The 26,066-nt window shown below is 42.6% G+C and overlaps 2 protein-coding genes across 2 annotated transcripts in view; one reads left to right on the top strand and one right to left on the bottom strand.

Annotated features, from left to right (window-relative positions):
• LOC110500248 (synapsin-3) overlaps nt 1-26,066 on the top strand; it is a 125,092-nt gene that overhangs the window by 50,650 nt on the left and 48,376 nt on the right. Inside the window, exons 5-6 of the mRNA XM_021577500.2 lie at nt 1,861-2,017; nt 2,598-2,687. Of these exons, the coding sequence (XP_021433175.2) occupies nt 1,861-2,017; nt 2,598-2,687 (247 nt within the window). The remainder of the gene's footprint in view (nt 1-1,860; nt 2,018-2,597; nt 2,688-26,066) is intronic.
• Nucleotides 3,589-24,585, bottom strand: LOC110500249 (metalloproteinase inhibitor 3). Its single transcript, XM_021577503.2, has 5 exons — nt 24,285-24,585; nt 14,983-15,065; nt 13,905-14,016; nt 10,687-10,808; nt 3,589-6,310 (listed from the first exon to the last, which is right to left on the bottom strand). Exons 1-5 carry the CDS (start codon nt 24,412-24,414, stop codon nt 6,113-6,115), a joined length of 645 nt encoding a protein of 214 aa, XP_021433178.1. The 5' UTR covers nt 24,415-24,585; the 3' UTR covers nt 3,589-6,112.

The following is a 26,066-nucleotide window of genomic DNA, read 5'->3' as shown; positions in this document are numbered from 1 at the left end:
CACTGGTCATCACCAAAGCCAGCACTTGCTTTGGCCGTCTTTCCTTTCAGTTCTCTGCTGCCAGTGACTGGAACGAATTGCAAAAATCGCTGAAGCTGGAGACTTATATTTCCCTCACTAACTTTAAAATTCAGCTAATTGAGCAGCTAACCAATCACTGCTGCTGTAAATAGCCCACCCAATCTACCTACCTCATCCCAGTATTGTAAGTGAAAGTGAAGGATTAAATTAAATTAAAAGGACAAACCTGGTGCATCAGATACCAGTGCATGTGATGTGGGCATGGTATGCGCAAGGTTTGTATCAGTCTGTCCCTTAATAAACAGATGCAGAAATAGAACGGCCCTTGGTCCAGTGCCACTACAGTGGCTGAGCAGTGTGCAGTGAGCACTTGGTCCAGTGCCACCTTGGCTGAGCAGTGAGCACAACATTTTAAAGAGAGCAGCTGTAGTCTTCGTGTCGCCGTGACCACGACAGCTCTCACTGATCTGCTGAGTCCTGAGTTGTCTCAAGTCGTCTGTCTTACATAAGCAACACTTCCATGGCTCTGTGTGTGTGAGCCCAGTTGGTAAAGCATGACGCTTGCAACACCAGGGTTGTGGGTTTCGATTCCCACGGGGGACCAGTACGAAAATGTATGCACGCATTCCTGTGAGTCGCTCTGGATACGAGCGTCTGCTAAATGACAAAAATGTAAATATAGCAATCTCAACTCGATCAACACCAAGTACCTTTGCCAGAGCTTTCTAGACATTGATTCATTGAGAACAGCTAAAGTCCACTGGAAATAACTTTCAACAGCTTATCAAGTCGAAGCAATGACTTCAGACGGATGCATCAAAAAGGTACCATTCACCAAACTGTAAATTACAATAATCGAGCATCCCTAACAGTTGACAGCCATCTGACAGAACTTAATTTACATCCCTCAGCTCAGCCAGCACAGATCCATCCAAGATAGCCCACCTACCTGAATCTAAGCTGAATTTACCTTTTGGGGAAAAAAATTAAAAACACATCCCTGTATACCTGCCTTCAGTTAAAGAGTGGAATTTTCTCCCTCTTTATCTTAATCATAGCCAGATGTGATACAATCCTCCCGGGTCCCTGATGGGTTACTTGGCCCTGTTCCCAGAACAGTTTGTAATGAGAGGGATTAGGCTGTGTTAATTGGTTAGATGGTCAAGAAGATTAGCTTCTCTGACCAGCGTTCCTTTGTTCGCACTCCTCTTACGGCCTTTGAATAATGGAGCTTTTTTCCAACTTGTAAATAGTGAGCTGCATGTAATCTTAACGCGTTAATGCGGTGACAGATACTATCAGTCTGGGCTCTGAGCAGTTACAGCTGCTGTGTTGGACTTTGGAAATGCTCTACGATGGCTACTGTCGTTATAGTTCGACTGCTTGAGGTCTGGAACTTGAGTGACAAAGTCCTTAATGAAGTACAGTATGCATGCACCAATCTTGGTCATTTACTGTATATACTAAAGCTAAATTCGTATCAATATCCAGGTCTCTAAAATGCCCTACTGACAACAGGTTGGCTGTCTTTACAGTGTAATGAAGTGTCATCAGCAGTCACAGGCACACGCCACTGGGCGTCAATTCCAAGGAGGTTCAATGTAATTTCATTGACATGATGTGGAAACATTTGATTCAACCAGCGTGTGCCCAGTGGGACAGATGTTAGCTGACATTAATGCATTCTTCCTGTTTGTATCAATGTTTTGTTAATTGGCGAAGCAGATTGTGAAAGTCAGGATGGTAGAATGTGCCCTTTTACTTTACCTTGACATCAGGAACGAAGAATGTTGTTGGTTTCCGTTATCTCATGTCCCACTTTGTTTTGTCTTTCTCCAGATCCTTCAAGCCAGACTTTGTCCTGATTCGCCAGCATGCCTACAGCATGACTCCGGGTGAAGACTTCAGGAGCCTGGTGATTGGCCTTCAGTACGGGGGAGTCGCCAGCATCAACTCCCTGCTCTCCATCTACAATTTCTGCAGCAAACCCTGGGTGGTGCGTGATCCATAACCTGCCTACTTACCTCCTTTCCTCCCTCCATCTTAACCATAAAGAAGAAGCCCTTAGCGGCAGCCGCAGACTGATTTTATTTGGGCTATTAAAAGGAGCCATAACGCCTGTCTCTGAAACCGCAAGACCAGGGTCCTGCAGTAATACCTGTTATTATTCACCCTGTTTTAACAGGACAGAGGTTACCTGGCAAGGTGCGCTGGAGCCGGGCCATGTTACATTTGTACCATGGCCAGTCTTTAGAACCCAGACAAAACATGTTGGTGGTAGTAGACAAAACATTCCGGAACTTACCTTTTTTAGAATTCTCACAATTTCTGAATGTTTTCGAGGTCAAAGTTTCTACCCAAAAACCTTTTTAATGGATAGGGCTGCATTCATCTTTCAAGGTGTCTTTTTATTTTTTATCTAGGACTGAAATCCGTGCAAACGTCCAATGATTGTATTTTCTTTGGTGCTATAAATTCCAGATAACTACAGATGTAGTCTAAGACGCTTTCTATCCTGCCTTCTATATACAGTAACTACTATAGCTTGGTGTCTCGTGTTTTTTTTCTGCTTGCAGTTTTCCCACATGATTAAGCTCTACCACTCCCTGGGCCCAGAGAAGTTCCCACTGAACGAACAGACCTTCTACCCCAACCACACACAGATGGTGAGCGCCTTCCTGACACACTGTTTCTAATGTGTGTTCCTCTTTACTGCATTACCATCTTCATATTGACACAGCACTCAGGGAATGTATGAACTCTGTATGTTTTTCAGATAATCTTGATATTGCCCTTGTGACACTTGTCTAATTTGGGGTAGAAAAAGCGAGAGAAAGTAAGGGGGTGAGGCAAAATATTTCCTTTGGCGTCACGTGTAAACATTCACGCTGAATGTCTCAGCCAGAGTTCTGGCAAACAACTCCTGTTTGCATAATGCCCAACTTCATATTCTCTGGTTGTAGCTTCCAATCCCCGTCAGTTGAGTTTATGGTACTTCAGGCAGCGAAAACACAGACCACTTAAAGAATGTTGTCCTCATAGTAGTCGTAACAATTATTTTATTATGTCTCAGTGCAACACTATGGGCATCACAACACTAAACCCCATAGTTCTTAGAGAGACAGTGGGAGTTAAGTAGGTTTAAGGTTGCTCCAAACTATCAAGTGTAGCAGCTGGGCATTTTTCTATGAACATATTTTCTAGGCCAATGCCAAACAGGTGGGATTGATTAGTGTCTTAGTGAGCCTTGTTGGCGCTTGCTACCATGTTATCAACAATTTATAATGGTATTTCTAAAGCAATATTTAATGTGTTAACTATTTACTGGTGTAATCTAACGGATGCAAAGTTGAATGTGCAAGTTGGAACAATTCTGTGTAATTCCATTACGTAGTGTAGCTCCTGACGAGACAGATTTGTTTTATGATATCACAAAGAAATTGCTAGAAAGGTCAGGTCCAAATTTGCCTTGTGACCGTGATAAAATACTGAGCTTGAATCATGACCTAGTGTGCTACTTTCACTTCAAGAAATCAACAGCACAAGAATCGATGCAAACTCAAATAGTCCATTTTTCATTAAATCTTTTTATTATAAAAATATAAAACACAGAAATTAAGTCAAACGTTTCTACAACCCCTACAAGGAAACATTTGCTCACCCCCCTTTTTTAGGAATCAGTGTACACACACATGGTACACAGCCTTATTGCCAGCTTCCTTTTTAATGCTCTCTGGATCGACTTGACCAAGTGTTTCTGTGTTAAGCAGACAGTATATTTACACAAACATGAACCACAAAAAAAATACAGATGCAGAGATGCCAAGGCCAAAGAGAGTGAACCTTGCAAAACCAGTTGAGGGAGATTTGGTAAGAGGGAAACAACTCAAGACTGACAACCAGAGAAGTGTGTCAATGAAGGCTGAACATACAGAGGAAACCTTCCCAGTATTCTTACTAAAGGATGGAGTGGATGGATCTACATCTTCCGGGACTATCGGGCTACACTCATTGAGCCCACCATTCTCTCAATGCTAAACCAGTTCTACTTTTAACTGTCTGAGGTGAACAAAAACAGTGCTGCTGATGTGGAACGTTGAGGCTTTCATGATATCGCTGTGGCATAGGACCACTATCAGACTGAGGATCTGCCTCTGGATTTCGTTTCAAGCTCAGCCAAGGCCTGGAGGAGGTGTCAACAGAAGCTCAGCAGTGGGGAAACCTGATGAGACTGATGTACCTCCTCTCCTTTTGAAATGGTCGCAAATGTTGAATTCGGCATTGTTTTGATGTTATCATTTTCTGTTCTACATTGTTGAATGATTTAAAGAACGCTGACTTTTTCTGTAAATATAGTGCCTGAAATAATTGCATTTCATGTAAGAAGTGCCTTGTGGAGGAGGCAAGATTTAGATTTAATTTGAGTTCCTCACATTATAATAGATTACATGAATAATAAATTGACTAACTATATTTTAGTGGATTTCCTTCTAAACCTGGCATGTCAGGGCTGTTACTCTATTCTGTTCAACACCAACTTGGCATGGCCTTTTCTGAACATAATGGAAAAGTGGGCATAGCTGCGAGACTGGGCAAAGACTTCTAACTCCTGCTGAGGCATCTCTGTTTCTGACGGAATGGACTGAAGATACTGAACTGGAAAACTCAAAGTAGAAGAGTTTAGTGACAATAGTGTTATTTATCAGTTTCATCTGAAATAGTTAAAATACTTACAAAAATGGAGTATACATTTTTGAAAACACTTTGTCTGAAACATCTGCTTTAAACTCTGATGCAGTGAAAAAAAGTTAATTACCTCGTGAGAACCAGAAGGAGAACTGTGATTGGACAAAAGTACCATCATTCAAAATCTGCTGAAGGCGGATCTAACACAGAACTAACATTAAGTCAATGCTTTACAAACACAATTTGGGATTCTGGTCCTTCATGATAGCCAAACAGGGTATTGATGGTAATACAGTTTTGGCCAGATACAAAGATGTATATCTATATTTGCTATTGTAGTAGGATGTTTGTAGTATTTGCATGGATACTGTCTGATTCGACAAACACCGATAAATAAATCTACTACAGAGGTTTCGGTCGAGTCAACTGTTCATTATTTTGTAACTTAATCATATACAGCAACAAAAAAATTAAATAACTTGCATTCATGTCTCTGCGAAAGATTTAAGAATTCCCTGTGCTTGAGCTGTAAGGGTCATTCTTAGTTGTGGTTAGAGACCAATATAGCTATACTCAACTAATCGTCCGATATCAGCAACGCATTCATATAGTGTGATCTTCTAAAGGACTAAAATGTAAATGCAATTTAATACAACCAAGAATAAACTTTTACAGTGCAAGCAGTCAGGGTGGCAAAGATTACATCATTCATATAAATAGACATGTTGACAGTATAAACTGTGAACATATACACTTTCGTGTGATTTCAAAATCATTGTTAAATATCTATTGTGTGACTGGAGGAAGAGTGCTTTTCTGAGGTCATACCTCGTGTTGGCATTATCCTTGTACTGGTGACAATGTGTCTGGTTACTGTGCATAACTTGTTTTGAGAATAACATTGTTGCAGGAGCTTTGTTGATACTGTTTGCACGCCACACTTTAATATTAGGATCATTTTCAACCATTATGGATTGCTTGAAACTGCAGCGCTGAAATGCCATCCCACCCATATAAGCCTTAGGATGGTTTGAAAAAGGTATTGCTTTTTAGAGGGCCACTGTTATTGCATTCTGAAGAAAGTCTAATTTCTGCTCATTGATAGCTTGCGAAATGTAGGAAAAGGAAGGTGGGAGAAACTGAAATGTACAGCATGAAACAAAAAAGGTATTGTTTACATCAGAAGTCCTACTTCTATGAGACAGCCAGGCACTGATTTATTTTAGTAGTTGTATATTTCGTCAGAGGGCGTGGGAGTGGTCGCTCAGGGCCAGTACTGGACGTTTTAAGAGTTCTGTAATACTCTGGTTGACGAGGGGAGTTGTGGAGTTTGGGAAAGGTGTAGAAGAGTGAGTATGAGAAGAAACTCAGTTGCTATGGTTTGGGCCTTGGTTGTGGTTTACACTCAGGGGTCGGTGGAGTTGATGGTGGTTTTGTCACGGCCGGCCATCCCCCGGTACCAGCTGCAGTAGCCCTCTTTCTGCTGGATACAGGCGTAGTGCCGGGACTGGTAGCCGGGGTAGCCGAAGTGGGACAGCATGTCCGTCCACAGGCACTCGTTCTTTGAGGTCACAAAGCAGGGCAGGTAGTGGCAGGGCTTAATCTACAGAGGGAAGAAGCGAAACTACAGATGTAGCCGTAAAGCAGGAACATTTTATCGAGTAATGCTACAGCATACTGGTGAAGGCTCACTGTGTTTTACAGTTCGTCTTGAATGAAGTTCAATTGTATCCTTTTTGATTAACAAAAATTCAGATTTAGGGTATGTGACAGATTTTAGGATATGTTTCATTTTCTGTGAATTGTTTTTAAATATTGACCAATTCAAAGCACAGTGAGTCTACATTCAGCAGTAAATGAACAAGGCCAAGACAGAATTAGCATTTCAGGAAAAGGTGACGCAATGCATAATCTTGTACACAATACTTAACTTGTGGAGAATTCAATATTGATTAGCAGAAAAAGTGATTTAAGTATAAATCCCCCAGATAATTGGGTCGAATCAGCAAAGGGTGAGTGAGTCAAGTTCTTTTTGTAGTTTGTAATTGATTATATTACAATTTAGACACTCTAATGCATTTTATACTCCTTGCTCTACAGCAGGGGTGGGCAATTCCTGTCCGAGGGCCTGATTGGTGTCAGTTTTGCCCCAGCTAACACACCTGAATCCAATAATCACCTAATCATGATCTTCAGTTTAGAATTCAATTTGATTATTCAGCTGTGTTTGCTAGGGATGGAGAACAAGTTTGACACCAATCAGGCCCTCTGACTGGAATTTCCCACCCTTGCTCTACAGGATGAATGAAAATGAATGGTTACAATTCAAATATACTTTCCTGTACATAAGCCAGTGGAGTTCAAAGATTCATTTAATTGCTAGCCTCTGACATGAAAGTCCCCTACTTAGTTTGTAGTTTTCCCAACGGGAATGGAGGAGAAATCTGTATTGCACTGCAATTCCATCAACATCCTTTAAACTTCTCATTTCCTTCTCACATAGTGCATTCGGAAAGTATTTAGACCAATGGACTTTTTCCACATTACAGCCTTAATCTAAAATTGATTGAGAAATATTTGTATTTATTTTTTTAAATCTACCCACAATGCCCCATAATGACGAAGCGAAAACCTTTTTTTTAGACATTTTTGCAAATTTATACAAAAAACTAATTAGAAATAGCTTATTTACATAAGTATTCAGAGCCTTTCATACAGTATGAGACTTGAAATTGAGCTCAGGTGCATCCTGTTTCCATTGATCATCCTTGAGAGGTTTCTACAACTTGATTGGAGGCCACCTGTGTTAAATTCTAGTATTTGGAAAGGCACACACCTGTCTATATAAAGGTCCCCCAGTTGACAGTGCATGTCAGAGCAAAAACCAAGCCACGAGGTCGAAGGAATTGTCCGTAGAGCTCCGAGACAGGATAGTGTCGAGGCACAGATCTGTGGATGGGTACCCAAAAGGTTTGGCAGCATTGAAGGTCCCCAAGAACATAGTGGCCTCCATTATTCTTAAAGATGTTTGGAACCACCAAGACTCTTCCTAGAGCTGGCCGCCGGCCAAACTGAGCAAATCGGGCCTTGGTCATGGAGGTGACCAAGAACCTAATTGGTCACTGACGGAGGTCCAGCGTTCCTCTGTGGAGATGGGAGAATCTTCCAGAAAGACGAGCATCTCTGCAGCACTCCACCAATTAGGCCTTTATGGTAGAGTGGCCAGATAGAAGCGACTCCTCAGTAAAAGGCACATGAAAGCCCGCTTGGAGTTTGCCAAAAGGCACCTAAAGGACTCTGACTATGAGAAACAAGATTCTCTGGTGTGTTGAAACCAATATTAAACTTTGGCCTGAGTACCAAGTCACGTCTGGAGGAAACCTGGCACCATCCCTACGGTGAAGCATGGTGGTGGCAGCATCATGCTGTGGGGATGTTTTTCAGCAGCAGGGACTGGGAGAATAGTCAGGATTGAGGGAAAGATGAACAGAGCAAGGTACAGAGAGATCCTTGATGAAAACCTGCTCCAGAGCGCTCAGACTGGGGGCGAAGGTTCACCTTCCAACAGGACAACAACCCTAAGCACACAGCCAAAACAACACAGGAGTGACTTCGGGACAAATCTCAATGTCCTTGAGTGGCCCAGCCAGAGCCTGGACTTGAACCCAATTGACCATCTCTGGAGAGACCTGAAAATAGCTGTGCAGCGACGCTCCCCATCCAACCTGACAGCGCTTGAGAGGATCTGCAGAGAATGGGAGAAACTCCACAAATATAGGTGTGCAAAAATGTAAAATAAATAGCAAAGGATATTTACAAACAAATAGGCAGGGTACGTGCAGTTTCATAGTCAAAATGCAATTAGTCCAACATGTTAGGTTGTAGAATTGCATTCGGAATAACAGTACTTGGCCCTATTTTTATTTTTTTAACCTTACTCTGTACCTGCGGCCAGAGGGAAGGAGCTGGAATTCAGGGTGGAGTGGATGGGAAGAGTCAACTGCAATTTTATTCGCCTTATGGAGGGCTCTGCCCAGGTAGAGAGATTAGTTCTTGCTGTTGCTGCCCCATGATTTTTCTGCAAGTCCTGACTATCTTACCAAACCTATTTCTGTGCAACTTTGATAGGACAAGTATTGTGTGTAGATTGATGAGGGGGGGAAAAACGATGTAATCCATTTTAAAATAAGCCTCTAAGATAACAAAATGTGGAAAAAGTCGAGGGGTCTGAATACTTTCCGAATGCACTGTATAACCTGCCAAATGTATTTTTAAAGGTGAAAAATTTGAAACTGACAACTCTGTTTTAGAGAAATCCAAAGGTGTTTCAGTAAAGGCTGTGTATACTGTAATGAACAAGCCAGAGGAATCAACAGCAGAGAGCTTGAGGAATATGGGTGAAGCTGAACGCATTCTTTATGGTGCAAGCATTTTCTGTGAAGTTTATCTGGTTCTGGTGTTCATAGGGCTGTTATGGACAGTTGGCTTTTTAATCATTTACTGACGCCAATGGCTTCTTTATGCACTGCAGTGTATTATTTTCACATGCTTCCTGCATTCCTTAGCTGTAAATCATCTTTTGTTGAAGAATGCAAAGGATGACAAACAGGTTTTAATGATTTTGGCGGGAGCGTCGGTGAAGTGTGACGTTGGCACTCTAGGAGATTCTTGCACTTGATATAAAACCACAGATGGCTGTGTCTGCACTGCCTGTGCCTGACTTGTCTTCTCAGACAGTAAGCATGCTGGTTCATAGGGGTTCACACAATGAGGTGTTGTGTTCTAGCTATAGGATGCTGCTACACACGTGTGTTTTGTTTTTTTCCCGATTTTTAAAGATTACGGTTGAACTGAAATAGGCAATAAACTAAAAAAAAAACGCTTCTACCATGGCGAGTTCTGTCCAAGTTTGTTTCTCATTTCTGATGCTGACTTGCCATGTTTGGTCACAGTCATACATTCCCCTCCACTGTTCTGCGTTTGCCTCAGACTCACTGTACGTCTAACGTGTCTTAACATTACAACCCTTTCAGCAGTTTGGGTGTGAGCAGTTTGAAAGGTGTTAGCCGGCATTTGGACTGTGTAGCTACTCGGTCTCCTGTCTGGCAATGCACTTATTGCTGGTGACGGGAGCCGGTGATGGGCAGACCAGATGGTGTGTCTGGAGCCATGCAGTACAGTAGGATATTTATGAACCTGGATTGGAGCTGCACAGGAGCAGGTTCCACATAAAGGGGATCCGTCCCAGTGCGGAATTCAGGCTTTGGAATAACAGGGGAAATGATTCCGGTGTAGTTAAATGTAATAACTCACAAAGATCATTATAAATCTCTTTTCTCTCTCCTTGTCTTCCCCTCTCTCTTCACTTCCATTCATGGATGTGTATTATCCGTTCAGATGCCAAAATGGAAAGGGGACAGCTAAAAGCTTGCATTATATCAGTCAGCCACTATCAGGAATTTAAAAGTATGTCCCTACAATCAGAAAAGTTACAATAACATAATCAAAATGATTTGGTATATATTTTGATAGTCATTCTTGTATTGTGCTACACTTAAGAATAGAGGGAAACATTTTAAATGGTTTGGCAATGATTTCATAATTGCTTGCAGTTTTATCAGCATAATCTATTTGACCAAATATATGCAAGGCCACTAAAGCAATTATTATGGTTATAAAATGAACACAACCAATATCCGATATCTAATAACATATGGAGATTATGAAGTGCCTTGTCATTTTCTGTGGTAAGATGTCTTCTAGATGGAGGAACAGAGATGCTCAGAGCAGGATGGTATGCTTTGCAGTAAGCAGGGTGTTCTGCCTGCCTCTGCCCCTCTTTTTGGCTCCTACTCCTCCATCTTGGCTCTGCTGCTGTTGGGTTGCTTTAGCTTCCTTATACATATCCATCTTATTCATATTCTCCCTGGGAGCCACTTCATCCATATTCTCCCTGAGAGCGCAGTTGTTGCCACTCACCCTGCAGTTGCAGCCCAGCTGGTAGCGGTGGTTGATGCCCTTCTTCTGGGCCAGCGAGAGGCGCTCCCATGGCTGGTTGAAATTACACAGCCCGGTGTAGACCTTGCCGTCAAACACGCGGCCTGAGGGGGAGAGAGGGTTGGTTACAGATCAGCTTTTGTTATGCATTACATCATTCGTGAATTTTTTCTTCATGACTTACAACATTCATTACAATGGTTTGTTTGTTTCCCCAAAAAACAGACTGAAAAACAATTCATGTCATATTCCCAAATGCCATGGGAGAGAGTCAGATGTCATTCTTAGCCTATTTTTGGCTAATTGTATAATTGCCATACCTCGCCTAGCATAAATATATCAGTCAAGCAAGTGGTCCAAAGCGTTGGAACTATGGTAAGACCATCTTGTACAGTAGGTCCCATATTAAACCAACACCCCTATTTCAGAATTCCCAAAAGGTTTTCTAACTTCTATTTTTATGTTTCTATTAGGCTTCTATTTTTAGGTTAGGCAGGTTCACCCTACACTGTAGCCCGCCAGCTAGCACTCAAACAGCATGGTTGTTTGTAACAGTGTATTGCCGGTGCTACACTGTCCTGTTGTCATCACACACTGAGCTGAAAGCTGGCAAACACACAACTCTTAGAACGACTTCCATATGGATTAATAGACAATGGTGAGAGCGGCATTAGCCTGTTCCTAAATTGTTGTTGGTAAGACAGCACAAGCAGATCTGGGACCAGGCTAGTGCGGCATCCCTCTTCAAAGCTAATCAGGTGGCCGTGCTCTCACTCTGGGTTTTTATTTTTATTTTTTTACCTTTATTTAATCAGGCAAGTCAGTTAAGAACAAATTCTTATTTTCAATGACAGCCTAGGAACAGTGGGTTAACTGCCTGTTCAGGGGCAGAACGACAGATTTGTACCTTGTCAGCTCGGGGGTTTGAACTCACAACCTTCCGGTTACTAGTCCAACGCTCTAACCACTAGGCTATCAAAGCTCAACCCGTGGAGCTAATCTATTAGGCCTTGACGTATTTAACGTGGCTGTAATTGAGTCCTGATACAGTATGACCCAAGACCCAATTACAGGCTCACTCTCCAAACCAGAGCTAGAGCTGCTGCCTGGCCTGGATGACTGTGATGTCATCACCCAGCCACAATAAACACACACTTGTGTTGCCGGGGAGATTTCCTTCCTCATGTTTCATTGGCTTCGTATTGGCTTCGTAGTGCATGTTTACAGGTTTGGGACGTAGTGATGGAAACATTCAACACACAGCTAAACAGTATGGCGGCCTTAGGTCTCACTAAACTGCTCTCCGACTTCATAGCAACTCGTAGGCTCAGAGACAGTTTCTATCTACAAGCCATCGGACTGCCAAACACTTGAATTGGACTGACCACTTGCGCTGACTCTCCACACCTTAGCACACATGCGCTCACGCACACGCACACACCCACACTGACTTTTTCTATAGAATTGAGGTCAGGGCTTTGTGGTGGCCACTCCAATACCTTGACTTTGTCCTTTAGCCATGTTGCCACAACTTTGGAAGTATGCTTGGGGTCATTGTCTATTTGTAAAATCCATTTGTGACCAAGATTTAACTTCCTGACTGATGTCTTAAGATGTTGCCTCAATCTAACCAACTAATATTTTGTTCTCATGATTCCATCTATTTTGTGAAGTGCACCAGTCCCTCCTGCAGCAAAGCACCCCCACAATATGATGCTGCCACCCCCGTGCTTCACGGTTGGGATGGTGTTCTTCAGCTTGCATGCCTCCCCCTTTTTCTTCCAAACATAATGATAGTCATTATGGCCAAACGGTTATATTTTTGTTTCATCAGACCAGAGGACATTTCTCCAAAAAGTATGATCTTTGTGCAGTTGCAAACCGTAGTCTGGCTTTTTTAGAGGTTTTGGAGCAGTGGCTTCTTCCTTGCTGAGCGACCTTTCAGGTTATCGATGTAGGACTCGTTTTACTGTGGATATAGATACTTTTGTAACTGTTCCTCCAGCATCTTCAAGGTCCTTTGCTGCTGTTCTGGGCTTGATTTGCACTTTTCGCACCAAAGTACGTTAATCTCTAGGAGACAGAACGCGTCTCCTTCGGTATGAAGGCTGCGTGCAGTTTATACTTGCGTACTATTGTTTGTACAGATGAACTTGGTACCTTCAGGCATTTGGAAATTTCTCCCAAGGATGAACCAGACTTTTTCTGAGGTCTTTACTGATTTCTTTTGATTTTCCCATGATGTCAAGCAAAGAGGCACTGAGTTTGAAGATAGGCCTTGAAATACATCCACAGGTGCACCTCCAATTGACTCAAATGATGTCAATTAGCCTATCAGAAGCTTCTAAAGCCATGACATCATTTTCGGGAATTTTCCAAGCTATTTAAAGGCACAGTCAACTTAGTGTATGTAAACGTCTGACCCACTAGAATTATAAGTGAAATAATCTGTCTAAACGATTGTTGGAAAAATGACTCATGCACACAGTAGATGTCCTAACCGACTTGCCAAAACTATAGTTGGTTAACAATACATTTGTAGAGTGGTTGAAAAACGGGTTTTAATGACGCCAACCTAAGTGTATATAAACTTCCGACTTCAACTGTGCATTCATGCAAGGAAGCATTTCGTTGGATGGTGTATCCTGTACATACAACTAATGAATTGAAGTTGAACTTGATAAATGCCTTCCTGCACTGGAAACGCCAGACCTTCTCGCTAGAACTGTTCATTATAAAAGAGGAGAGAAAGTTCTACTGTTTACGCCCCAAAGGAGAAGGAAATGCTTCAAAAAATAAGTTCCCCCCCCCCCCCCTGCCTCTTTCGTCTCTCACAGACGCGAGGTTATATATAGTGGGAAAGTTTGTGTCAGAGCAGTCAAGAAGTCTTCAGGGAGGAGGGGGTTGCATTTAAACAAAACAAAAAACTGGGGCTGCTGTTAGCAACACTGCCATTGTTGTGGGACGTGCTGCAGAGAGGGAGTTAGGGAAATAGGCCTGGGAGAACAAGCTGGCATCAACTCCACTGATGTGCTTGCTTGCCTCGCTAATTTGTTTTTGGTAATATGCTCCTGAGGCAGCTCGTGAGGCTGTTTTTTTTTATTGCTTATTAATAGCTCTTAATGGAAAGACATTGTTTCTGGCACCACCATGACAACTGTGCAGCCCGCCAAGTACAGATCGGTGGAATATTGACTCACCTGTGATCAGATACTGGTACTTGTTGATGTCAAACTTGACTCCACACAAACTCTCAGATGCATCTGTGTAGATGTGCTGAACGTGCTGCATTTTGTTGAATCCTTTGTACATCTGCAAAACAGACCATGACAAGCAGTATGTCATAATGATTATAATCTGGAATGAAGAGCACACCTCTGGCACTTGTTCTTGCTTCTGACGCAACTGGATTTATTGAGTTCTCGAAGTTGTCAGGATTCTACAACAATAAACAAGTGCAGTATAATGATATTGCTTCCAATATTTCAGTGTAGTAGAGGAAGAGGCCACTGATGCTATCATTTAACCAATGAAAATTAACATAATTACAGGACATAATGAAGACGTGACTTTGGGGTTGAACCGTGGGTCCACCCATTGAGTTCAGGTGCGGGGAACACAAACGCTGCCAGACAAAGTAAATGTTTGCCCTGGGATTTGTTGTGTTTGGTCCGTCGTGATTTATTTGTCTGGGAACAACAGGAAATCCCTGTTTAGACACTGCTATTCTTGGAAATAACAGGACAAGCCGTGAAAGAGGCGAGCCATTGGGACCTAAAACGGGGGATTTCTGGGAAAATGTTTCTAGGGAAAACAAAGCCCACTCTTCATGATTTATTTACTGAGGCGATTGTCTTTAGGCCATTACGACTACGTTGGATTCCTATTCAAACACACTTAACTTGGATTAGCCAAACCTTCTTGCCACAGGGCCAAACTTTAAAGGTGACAATGAAAACAATGTCTAATCCTCTGTAACATACTCTTGTGGCACTTAATGGAAAAGCTTGGCCATTTCACAGCATCTGTGAACTCATGTTTTGGTAATAAGAATTAGGGATTGCACTATCACTTAAGTGTTACTGCTGCAGTTGCCTAGTCATACACTTATCATTTTAGTAGGCCTACAGTGTTAAAGCTGGTCTCCTAGTTTCAAAGCCTATGAACTTGTTAGTGATTCTTATAGCCTTGTGCTGTTTTCCCATAGTGTGGTTATGCTCTTCAAGGTATGGGCCAGATTATGAAAAACTCGGGCTGAATGATGCGATGGCGGCTTACCTTCATCTGTTTGACCGTGTAACGCATGGTGCCAAAAGGCCCGTCCTTCAGTAACTTCTTGCCCACCACTTTGGCACGGATCACTGTAGACAGAAGACACAAGCACAGAATTAGTCCATTTTGCAATGGACAGAGATTGGAAATCCTCTAGCTGCCAAATCCAGCATATTGGATAATTTCCCATATTTAGGTCACATCAGAGCAAGTCTTGTCCCTGACACCTGGAGCCAGGCTGATGTTTGTGAGCATCAAAAAGAGGAGCCTAAATACAGTAGTAAGTCCAATGTGTTCAACATATCACCCTTACAGATGCTTTAGCTAGAAGTACCTCCCGATTAGGACCCTAGAATGCATCGGGCTACTCATTGCTTTTCCAAAGCCTATTTAAAACCCAGCCCCTAGAGGAGAGACCCATGGAAGATTTTGGAAGGGTTTGGCTCAGTTTATAATCTATTAATTTATTTTTATGGATTGCTTCTGCTTGGCAAGTCCAATGGAAGGCTAGGGTCTAGCATTTGAATTTGACTGAGGCCAAAGCAGTTCTTCAGGACAGTGAAAATGTGGCCACAGCTTTACTACTACCTCCCTTCTGCCTTATCCTTGTATCGTAAAACCATGCGTCTCCACTGTTTTAAACAACCTCCTTTCTTTACATTCAGCACAGGGTGGAAAAAGATCTTATCAGTGCTGCTCACCCTCATGTAAACAGCGGCTAGGTGACACAGTTTGGCTGTGGAATCACCTTGTTTGCTTTCGCTCCTTTTAAAGTAAGTGGGGTCCATTGTGAGGGGGAAATCGGCTTACGAGCGAGGCCTCATTTAGGCTAGTGAATCGGGTCCTCCCCAGAGTACTTGTATCAGCGCTCTGGGGCCCCCCGGGGGAGAATGGGTAGTGAAAGGGTAGTCCACTTGCAGGCGCAGTCAACTTGAGTCAAGTTCACCTGCTCACCGCAGCCTGACAGCCACAGACATAACTAATGGTGGGGATGTTTATCTTTCCTCTCCGGAATGTTCTTTCTACATTCCTTTGAGGTTCACATTCTCGAGCCTGTGAGGGGGGAGAAAAGGGAAGCGTGTCTCACTCCTCTAGATAGAGTGAAGGGATGTACTGTAACATCTCTTATAGCGTCATAGTATGTATTTAAGTCCCAGACACAAAGGGAGTCTAAAGGACAAGCAGTAATCGTGGTGGTTTATGAATAGAAAAGGATCCTAGAAGATGCCGGTGAGGTGACAGCAACACCTTCAATGGAGCTCACATTTTCACCTGCCAGTTTAGAATGACTAGAGCATCAGCCATCCAATTTTCAGCCATCCAATTTGATAGCTTCTACATCCATGTAGAAGGCATCGATTATGTTCAACCTATCCGGGTTATCTATTCTCCTTGTGTTCTTGGTGACTTTTTTTGAGCCAATGTACCCAAGGACATCTGCTCTATTAATCTATCAACTCGCATATTATGAGCCTCAAAGCATTGTTACCTAACCAGTCTCTGCTATGCAGAGTCAAATGGATGGTACTTTCACTAATGTAATTGGATGGAGCAAAGGCACTATTACTGTGGAATGTGAAGATATGAAACATTGCTACTCTGATCCCTCCTTATGTGATGTTGATGCACTGATCCGTCAAACTATTTTCAGAAGCCAGTAGCCGACAACCTTCCTTCCCCTTTAAAACCTAAACTCCATTGCAAAGACGGCTTTCCCCACCCAAAACGATAAGACTCCAACTCCAAAGAGCTTTGCGTTGAGCCTTCAACTGTTATTAGGCGTAGGAGTCATAGGTCATATCGCTGAACAAGAGTCCAACAGTAACACCAAATGCTCTTTGAGGCGGGATACGCTCGCCACTGTGCGGGCAACCACTAATTGGGTGGTGCTGAAGTCATTGCCTGGTGGAATGTGTGAAAGGCCGCAGCTGCTGGTGAGACCGAGGATTTGTGTTATTCCCTACAGCGACCCTTTTGACCTCCAAAGGAAGGGCCCTGAGTAGATCTCAGAATGCTAGCTATATTTACTCCTGACCACCGAGTTCTCTTTCAATATGCCTCTTCAGGCTAGGTCTGGTCACCAGTGTCAAATGACCAAATTGTGAGTGTTTATGTAATCCAATTCTAAGCCCAACCACTGCATAAGATATCCACCTGATCAGTACTGGTTAGTTTAGCTGTAAACGGCACTGCAGCTAGACGTCTCTTGCAGCTCTAGTGTGTGTGCTCCCTGTCCTCTCTCTGTGTGTGCTGCAACACACATAGCAATTACAGGCGAGTGCTATTCTCCTGTTTCTGCCGCAGCATATTAATGTTTTGCAGTGGATTTGACATACATTCCCAGTGGAAAGTAAATGGATTTTTTCTTAATAAGGAGAAGTAACTGGGGTATGACAGAAAGTAATTGAATTAATTTAGCACAGTATCTCTTCCCCGACGCATGGGATTACTAAACTATGCATTCAAATGCTAATTGCAACACGAGTGGGAATGTAATTCAATCAAGCAGTTTAAGCCTCCTCCTGCTTTCCATTTTGCCTGTGAATCTTGAGGCACCTCAGGCTAAATTGTGATTGCAGCAAACAGATTGCGTGATGAGGGAAAAGTCACCATGACAAGGTTGAAATAGATGGTCATATGAAGAGGGGAAGAATAGGGGGAAATAATGTGGTTGTGTATAACCAGAGTTGTGAACTGTGTGTGTGGTGATAAGCGAGGGAGAGCGAGACTGATTCTGAACATGATCTGAGTGTGCGGGGGGGAAACGATGCTACTTAGTATGACACACTCACTGAGTGCTCCACTCAAAAAAGAAATCACTCTTAAGTGCTCTTCCTCTTTTTCGAGCTGACCCCACCCGTAGTGGGATTACACTTGACCTGAATAGAAAAGTAATGTCCGCACCAGTTCACCGACAAGATGGAAGCAACTTAACCAACGTGGGATGTGTAGGTCTGATTTAAAAAGATATGCACTATATAGGGAACAGGGTACTATTTCAGAAGCAGTCATGGACTACACTTGTGATTTTTTTTTTAAGTTAAGCGGTCTGCAGAAAAGCGATGGCTTAAACGCTCTATGCCTGTCTAACAGGGTGTACATGTCAAACATTCAGGGAATCTTGCACCTTTTGACCTCTTGACCTGTTTTAACAGGAAGGAACACTGACCTTATGGAATGAAGCTGCTTTGAATGCACCGAGCTGATCCCAAATGACGTAATGTTCCTCATAATATGGGACCATCTATGCCCTCTGCCAGTTGGGAAGAGCATAGTAGAGAATAGGGTTGGTTTTCGCATTATTGCAACCTATAGTAACTGTAGCTCATTGCTTCCCTCGCCAGGTCTCCCAAGAGAAAGGACAGGGTAACTTGAGGACCTCCCTCCTTACCACTCTGAGAACTAGCTTACACCAGGCTAAACTACTGTACATGTTTCTCCAAGGTTATTATCCCAGGCCAAGTCACACTTACCCACAGCAGTAATCTTCTATATTGAATCGGTGCATGGTACGAGATTGTAAAGGTCTGCTCCTGACACCTCAGCTCCTTGGGATATTAAACACCAGGGCCAAAGTGTAGCTAGGGCCGACCGAAACGCTAATCTGCTGCATGAAAAGCTTTAGAAAAACAGCCTTCCCCTCTGTTCCAATGTGAATGGGCTGTTTCAGCCCAGTAGGTCTGCTGTGCACCAAAAGTAATCTCTCTCTCTGTCCGTATGCAGCAAGAAAAGAATTGTCAGGAAATGGCTGACTGTTGTCTAGAAATGCAAGGAAGGGTTCATTGCGAGAACGTATATCAGCTGACCTAGTTCAACTCCTTACGTTGATTGCAAAGTTACCCTCGGGTTATTTGGAGTTGGTATTTGACATGTTTTTTCCACTTTCTTGTACTCTAATTTCCTCAATTCAGAATGTCTATCTGATACATCTATTAGAGCTGGTGCTGCTAGTTATTATGGAGCAGGGCCTACGAAACAACGGGAGCAGGCTTTGAACTCACTTCTGGCTCTTAAAATTGGGATGATTCATGTTCTACAGTGTCACCTTTGAAGTTGATAGTGGAAATTAGTCCCTCTCCTCACTCAGCGTTACACATGAGGGGCGCTTAAGGTCACCATTTGTGTTTTAATCCACATCTAGATATTCACTGTGTGTTAACCATAGCCGTTTGACCATAGTCCTCAAATAAGTTAGCTGCCAAAAACCCTTGGGCTATTTTAGATTTAGCTTTAGTCCTTAAAATACCTTTTTAGTCTTAATCAAATTTGTCATTTCGTCCTTCGTTAGTTATCAGTCGATTTAAAATTCAGGACCATTTTAGTCTAGTTGGGTCAGTGCATTTTTTTTCTATTAAATAATGAATATTTAAGCTACCTAACTTCCATCATGTGCACATTCAGATAGCCTTGGCCAACTAGGCCTCTATCCCCTCGTATACCTTAGATGGCAACGTTGATTTGTGGTAGATTGTATCCAATGCCAAACAATTAACCATATAGGCAATAAAGCCTTGGCTACAGGTGAAACAATTTACAGCTCTGATTTTCTGCCCATCACAATCGTAAAGGGGATTAGAAAGTGGTTTCCTTGATAAGGGGAGAATTTGAGATTTAAAAAAATGCCAGAAGTATTACTGTACTCCTAATATTCAACAAATAGCATTTGTTTTTACCATTGGGGGAGGGAAAGCAACCGCAACTCGCATTTACAGACCACTGTGCGAGAGCGGCAACAGAGATGAATGAATAACAGCGCGCATGGGATAATGGAGCTTCTGATGTCAGAGAAAAAAATAGCCTACATGAAAGTTAAGAGTAAACATTGAGTATGTTTACATTCACACTAATTAGATTTTTAAACTGATTATAGTAAAAGGCTGAGTATGACATTAGTCATGTAAACACCTTACTCTTGTCTTAATCAGCATGAGGCCATAATTGAAGTAGGCATACACTGATTAAAACACCTGGTTTTCTGAGCAATCTTTTGAATGATAAGGACATGTAAACAGCTTAATCGGCGTTCCAGTGGTGTATTTGATCTGCGCATGTGCCTGCACCAGGTAGTGCAAGCTTCCCTTTTATGCGACTGAAGTGAGTTCAGAAAAACTGAAAGTTTACATCTAAATAGTTCTCACATACAAACTTTACAATGGATTCGGAAAGTATTCAGACCCTTGACCGTTTCCACATTTTGTTACGTTACAGCCTTATTCTAAAATTGAGGATTTTTATTTCTTTAATCAATCTACACACAATACCCCAGTATTCATAACCTTTGATATGAGACTGTTTCCATTGATCAGCCATGAGATGTTTCTACAACTTGGAGTCCAACTGTGGTAAATTAAGTTGATTGGACATGATTTGGAAAGGCACACACCTGTCTATATAAAATGTCCATAGAGCTCCGAGACAGGATTGTGTCAAGGCACAGATCTGGGGAAGGGTACCAAAACATTTCTGCAGCATTGAAGGTTCCCAAGAACACATTGGCCTCCATTCTTAAATTGAAGTTTGGAACCACCAAGACTCTTCCTAGAGCTGGCCTCCTGGCCAAACTGAGCAATCGAGGGAGAAGGGCATTGGTAAAGGAGGTTACCAAGAACCCGATGGTCACTCTGACAGAGCTACAGAGTTCCTTTGTAGAGATGGGAGAACCTTCCAGAAGGACAACCATCTATGCAGCACCAATCAGGCCTTCTAGTTGAAGTTAGTTACAAGTCAAGTGTCCAGGCTTCACATCAGTTCAGAAGATTGACGAGTGATTGCCTGGAGCTGTGTGGGAGAGCTCAATCAGACTGCGCAACTGAAATATGTGAATTCTGCCAATGAGAGGATAGCATGAAATATTCTGCATGCATGCTTGGAATTGGACAAAACTGATAAATTTGCTTCATGTCAAATTAAATGTCACAGGGAATTCTCGTCACATTTGTCAACTAAAATTAAAAGTAATTTGTAATAGTTAGTTTTTTTCCTCCCAGGGCATCTCTTCTCATTATCATAGTTTTAGTCAGGAAAAATGGGTTGTTGATGAAAACAGCCTTTGTTGAAAGTACTGTTCATATGAAATGGGGGGGAAAGATGAGGATAAAGGCACATTTTATAACTCATATCTGTCATAAGGAATATTTTGTAGGTATAGATCTGCATACAGTATGTTTTAGGGGTATTTTGACACTAAGGTTTATCAAAGGTGACATTTTCTTAAAACAATCATCAAACCCCAAGGCCATAAAGAAGCTTTTGGAACTGCGTTTCTTCCCAGAAAATTGACTTGTGCTTTTTTGGACAAGACTGCAGCACATGTTTGTTTGGACATGCCCAGGGGACACAAATCAGAATATCCATCTTAACTCTAGGTGTTGCCAGGAGATAACTGTTATCCTTCACCATCCAAAAACATAATGTTCATGCCAAACTCCATTTCCAGTTGGCTTACAACACAAGAGCTATTGGAATTTTACATGTGAAATCTTGCCTAAAGATGTCATCAGTTGCATAATAATTATGCAATAGTCATAAGCTTACATGTTCATGATAACTGCACTAAAGCCCTATCCTAACAGAAGTCCAACAATATCTTCATTTACTGTCTAACTGAATGCAATAGCCTTCATTATTGCTCAATGAGCAGAAGATGGGTATAAGGTTAAATAAATGGGGGGGTAAGTGTGCATGTTACTCCCATAGAATTATCTCAAGCTTTTTCCATGGCCAATTGTCCCACTTGTGAAAAATAGCTCTACAGTTGTCATCTACATGATGAAATGTGATCCTGGCTTTGGCATAATGGCATGTTTACAGAGTTATGTTTTATCGGGACTACTGTGACACTGTCCCTTGCAATGGGAGGGAAGAGGCATCCCTAGTTCTGTGCACGCTACAGGCATTCGTGGCGCACTTCTGGCTGAACCAAGACCTTGGAAATGGAATTTGGAGCACTTGCAGCCATTAAAGCCAGCCCTAGATTCTGGCCCACTAGGCTCCACTCCTTGCCAATGGGATGAGCCAATTTAGGGGACATGACAGGGTGACACTAACATTTGTACTACCATCTTCAACACAATGGAACCAGGTCACTAACTAGCATAAGCCCCAATAATGAATTAAATAAGAGGCGATGCTCATCAATGCTGAGGAAATATTTGTATAAATATGTTGGTGTTTGACATGGTCAACCTGCCACGTGTGTGTGTGTGTGTGAGGATATTATTTTTAAACTGTTGCCATGTTGGGCCTCCCGGGTGGCGCAGTGGTTAAGGGCGCTGTACTGCAGCGCCAGCTGTGCCATCAGAGTCCCTGGCTTCGCGCCCAGGCTCTGTCGTAACCGGCCGCGACCGGGAGATCCGTGGGGCGACGCACAATTGGCCTAGCGTCGCCCGGGTTAGGGAGGGCTTGGTCGGTAGGGGTGTCCTTGTCTCATCGCGCACCAGCGACTCCTGTGGCGGGCTGGGCGCAGTGTGCGCTAACCAAGGTGGCCAGGTGCACGGTGTTTCCTCCGGCGCATTGGTGCGGCTGGCTTCCGGGTTGGATGCGTGCTGTGTTAAGAAGCAGTGCGGCTTGGTTGGGTTGTGTATCGGAGGACGCATGACTTTCAACCTTCGTCTCTCCCGAGCCCGTACGGGAGTTGTAGCGATGAGACAAGATAGTAGCTACTACAACAATTGGATACCACGAAATTGGGGAGAAAAAGGGGTAAAATTCAAACAAAAACAAAAAAAGTTGCCATGTTGAAAAGTACACATCGCTTTCTTTCCTCTGACCTCGTCAGGCTTCAGTCATAGTTCACTGGCTGGACTAGGGATCACTGCAGAAAAAAACATGACATCATAGTTGGAAGACTCCGCCCATGGAACAGCTCTGATGTCCACTTCTCCTCCGCTCCGAGGCATTGGACCACTTTGCTACCCTAATTGACGTTTGATGGCTGTGTCTGACAAAGGTGTGTGTGTGTGTGTGTGGTGGATGACTGGTCAAACCCACACTCTGCCTGCTGCCAGCAGTTCCGTTCCACAATACAAGAGCACACAGTTGTCCTAATACTATATATATATATATATCTCTATCTATCTATCAGTGGACTCCTCTCTTTAACTCTACCTTCTCCCTCCTGCTTTAGACCCCCACAACACTAATTATTGCTCAGGCTTATCAAATAATCCCTTACTCCTTTTCAGGAATGAGTCTCCTGCAGCAACAACGGAGCGCCAGGACCCACCTGGTCTTAACAAGTGTTATCCAATAACACTGCTCAGGTTGGACCGGCATTCCTCGATAACAACAGCTGAGTTAATGTTATTCTGGCATAGCCTGTGCATGCATGACCCAGTGGTACAACAAGCTTTACAAAGCCACCCTCAGAGCAGGAGGCCAAAGAAATCTCTGCTACAAGTGGGTCCGAGGACCAGCCCCAAAAGAAAATATACCTGGTATCAACACAGAAAATACCAGTGCACCTAAGTCAATAACCAATACTTATTATTCCAATATCAAATGTGTGAATGGAATGAATCAGCCCACTTTTTGGAAAGTAAACATGTGCTTTCATAGAAGAGCACAAACACTTGAAGGGCAATGCTATACCAATAGGACTGTAGAATTAACAAGTTGATTGCAATAGCACTTGCTTAACATTCCTAGCTAAGTCTTGGCTCTTACATCTTATGGAAAGCCCAACCGAACAGAAGAGCATCCAAGAACAGTAGCTAGTCTCCACTTCAAATCTGCCATTGGTAATCTCCACACATGGGTGCAATATTCAGTCAGCAGTAAAACCCCTTGGCTGGCTACTGTCTGCCTGTTCTGTTTTGGTTTATTGCTCAGCAAGTGGTCATTTAGCTCTGAAAGACATGATCAGTGGGACCTGTTTCCATGGATACCGTTCCCATTTAACTCTTCCCTCTCATCAGAGCAAGGGGAAATAAAGTAATGCTTCCTCTCTCTTGACTCACTAATTTGAGAGATGACGCATTTATTTAGACTACTCAGAAAGCGTGCTGTTGTAGTAAACCGTTAGCCTACGAGCCATCTGATACTTGCAAACTGGAATATTCTGACAGTCTGTTTTTAAATGGGCTTTTAGGTGATGGTTCCATTTTATGCATAACTTTATTTGGCAGAGATTTACCCATTACTGTAGGTCCCACAAAGTTGCATTATACTAACAACAGTTTCTTATTCAAATATAGTCCATGTATGCAGAATATCACAAAACCACTGCAAACATATATTTCAATAGAGAAAATATTTTAGTTGGCATAACATATAGACAGACATATGTGGCCACAAACCATACGACTTACCTATGTCAGAGTTGCAGTACGCATCTTGCGGGTGCGACAGAGCACACGAGCAAGCCTCTGTGAGTTGATAAATCTGAAGGCTGCTGAAAACGAACAGCAAGCTGAGCAGTTGGTGACAGAGGGACTGCATTTTTAGTGCGTAAAATCTCCCTCGCTGTCTTTACTTTACAACAAAAAAGTTATGTCGCCGAATAGTTATTCAAAGTCTGTCCCGAGTTGAGCTCTTGTCTGCTTCAGTGGGTATGTCCAACTGTACTCTCCCGTCAGGGTATTGCCTGTCACTGGGTCTCCGAGCGCGAGTCACAAATTACATATAGTGCGCGAGACGCTGGAACGCCACCCACCTCGCCAGATTTCGCGGCACGACAGCCAATCACGACTCGAGCCGTCGATGATGTCAGCAAAGAATAACAGATGCATGACATATTGGAATTGACTTGACAATGAATTGACTTTACAATATTATTTTTCCCCTCTTCACATTTGTCAGCCCTGAAACATTCCAGTCTGAGTAAAAACCGCTGGAAATTGCTAATTGAATGGAAAACCATATTTTAAAAACTTTTATTTAACTTTATTTAACTAGGCAAGTCAGTTAAGAACAAATTCTTATTTACAATGATGGCCAAACCCAGACAACGCTGGGGCAATTGTGCGCCGCCCTATGGGACTCCCAATCACGGTTGGATGTGATACAGCCTGGATTTGAACCAGGGACTGTAGTGATGCCCGTATAAGCCTGATGTAATGTTTCATACCTACAAGGAGCATTTATTTATCATAATTAATGGGAGACTTGCCACTTGTTTTTATGTTGTTATTACCATGTTTTGTTCATGTTAACATTGAAACAGCAACATGTACAAATTAGGTTTCCTTTGGGTGTATCAGAAAGACATGGTTTTGTGGTTTATCCAGGCTCACCACTAAATGTCCATTTATGTTCGGTGAACTTCTGTAGCATTTTCTGGTCAGTGATCAAAGCTCAATTCTAGGCAGTAATGAACTTCATTTGTTTACACCATACCTTTTCATATAGTTCAAAAAAACTTGTACCTGTTGTATAAAACCATGTATGCTTATGAATACACCTCTGTGAGAACCACAACCCTTTTATACCTTTTGAAAAATCACTTCTGCGTATTGGCATTAGTCTCACAACCAGCCTCATTTTCAAAAGCTTCTCATGCTGAAGTTGAGAGAGAGAAGTGTTTTTCAAGTGACCCAGTGTGTGTGCTGGTAAAATCCTTCACGCTGGCTACAATCTCTAGAATTAGACAAATTTAAGTTTAATCAGTTTTTTCTCGCCTCTGTGTTTTTATGTAAGGGATCAGGAACCTGAGTGGAGATATCGCTGTGTATGGAGGCTGATCTGTGGAGAGTTGAGAGATTTATATAACAAAGCCAGAGTAATCCCAGGCTACTGAACTATGACCCTATAGCCCCTCTCATGATCACCTTTTAGAACGCTCTCTGTTAACCTCAATAGGAACAGGCCCAGCAGGTAAGGCTGTTGGAAATGACATCATTACAATAAGCTAACAACCCAGAACTGGTCAAGTGTGTTTCTTTTGAGTTTTTCTTCATTTAGGTTATGTGGCCCATAAAAACATACAAGTGGTGTGTGCAACAGTGTATCGCATGCAGTAGGCCTTTGTCTGTCGGTTTCGTTTAACAACAGTAAAGGATGTAATTGTTGGCAAAGTGTGTCTGTCATACGCAGATCATGTTGTGACTGTACAATAAGGGGCACACTGCAAATAAATATTATATTAAGTTATT

This window comes from Oncorhynchus mykiss, chromosome 21, assembly GCF_013265735.2.
Source record: "Oncorhynchus mykiss isolate Arlee chromosome 21, USDA_OmykA_1.1, whole genome shotgun sequence".
In the NCBI taxonomy this organism is placed as follows: Eukaryota; Metazoa; Chordata; class Actinopteri; order Salmoniformes; family Salmonidae; genus Oncorhynchus; species Oncorhynchus mykiss.
The sequence above is the reverse complement of the archived record's forward strand: the minus strand, read 5'-3'. Positions and strand labels throughout refer to the sequence as shown.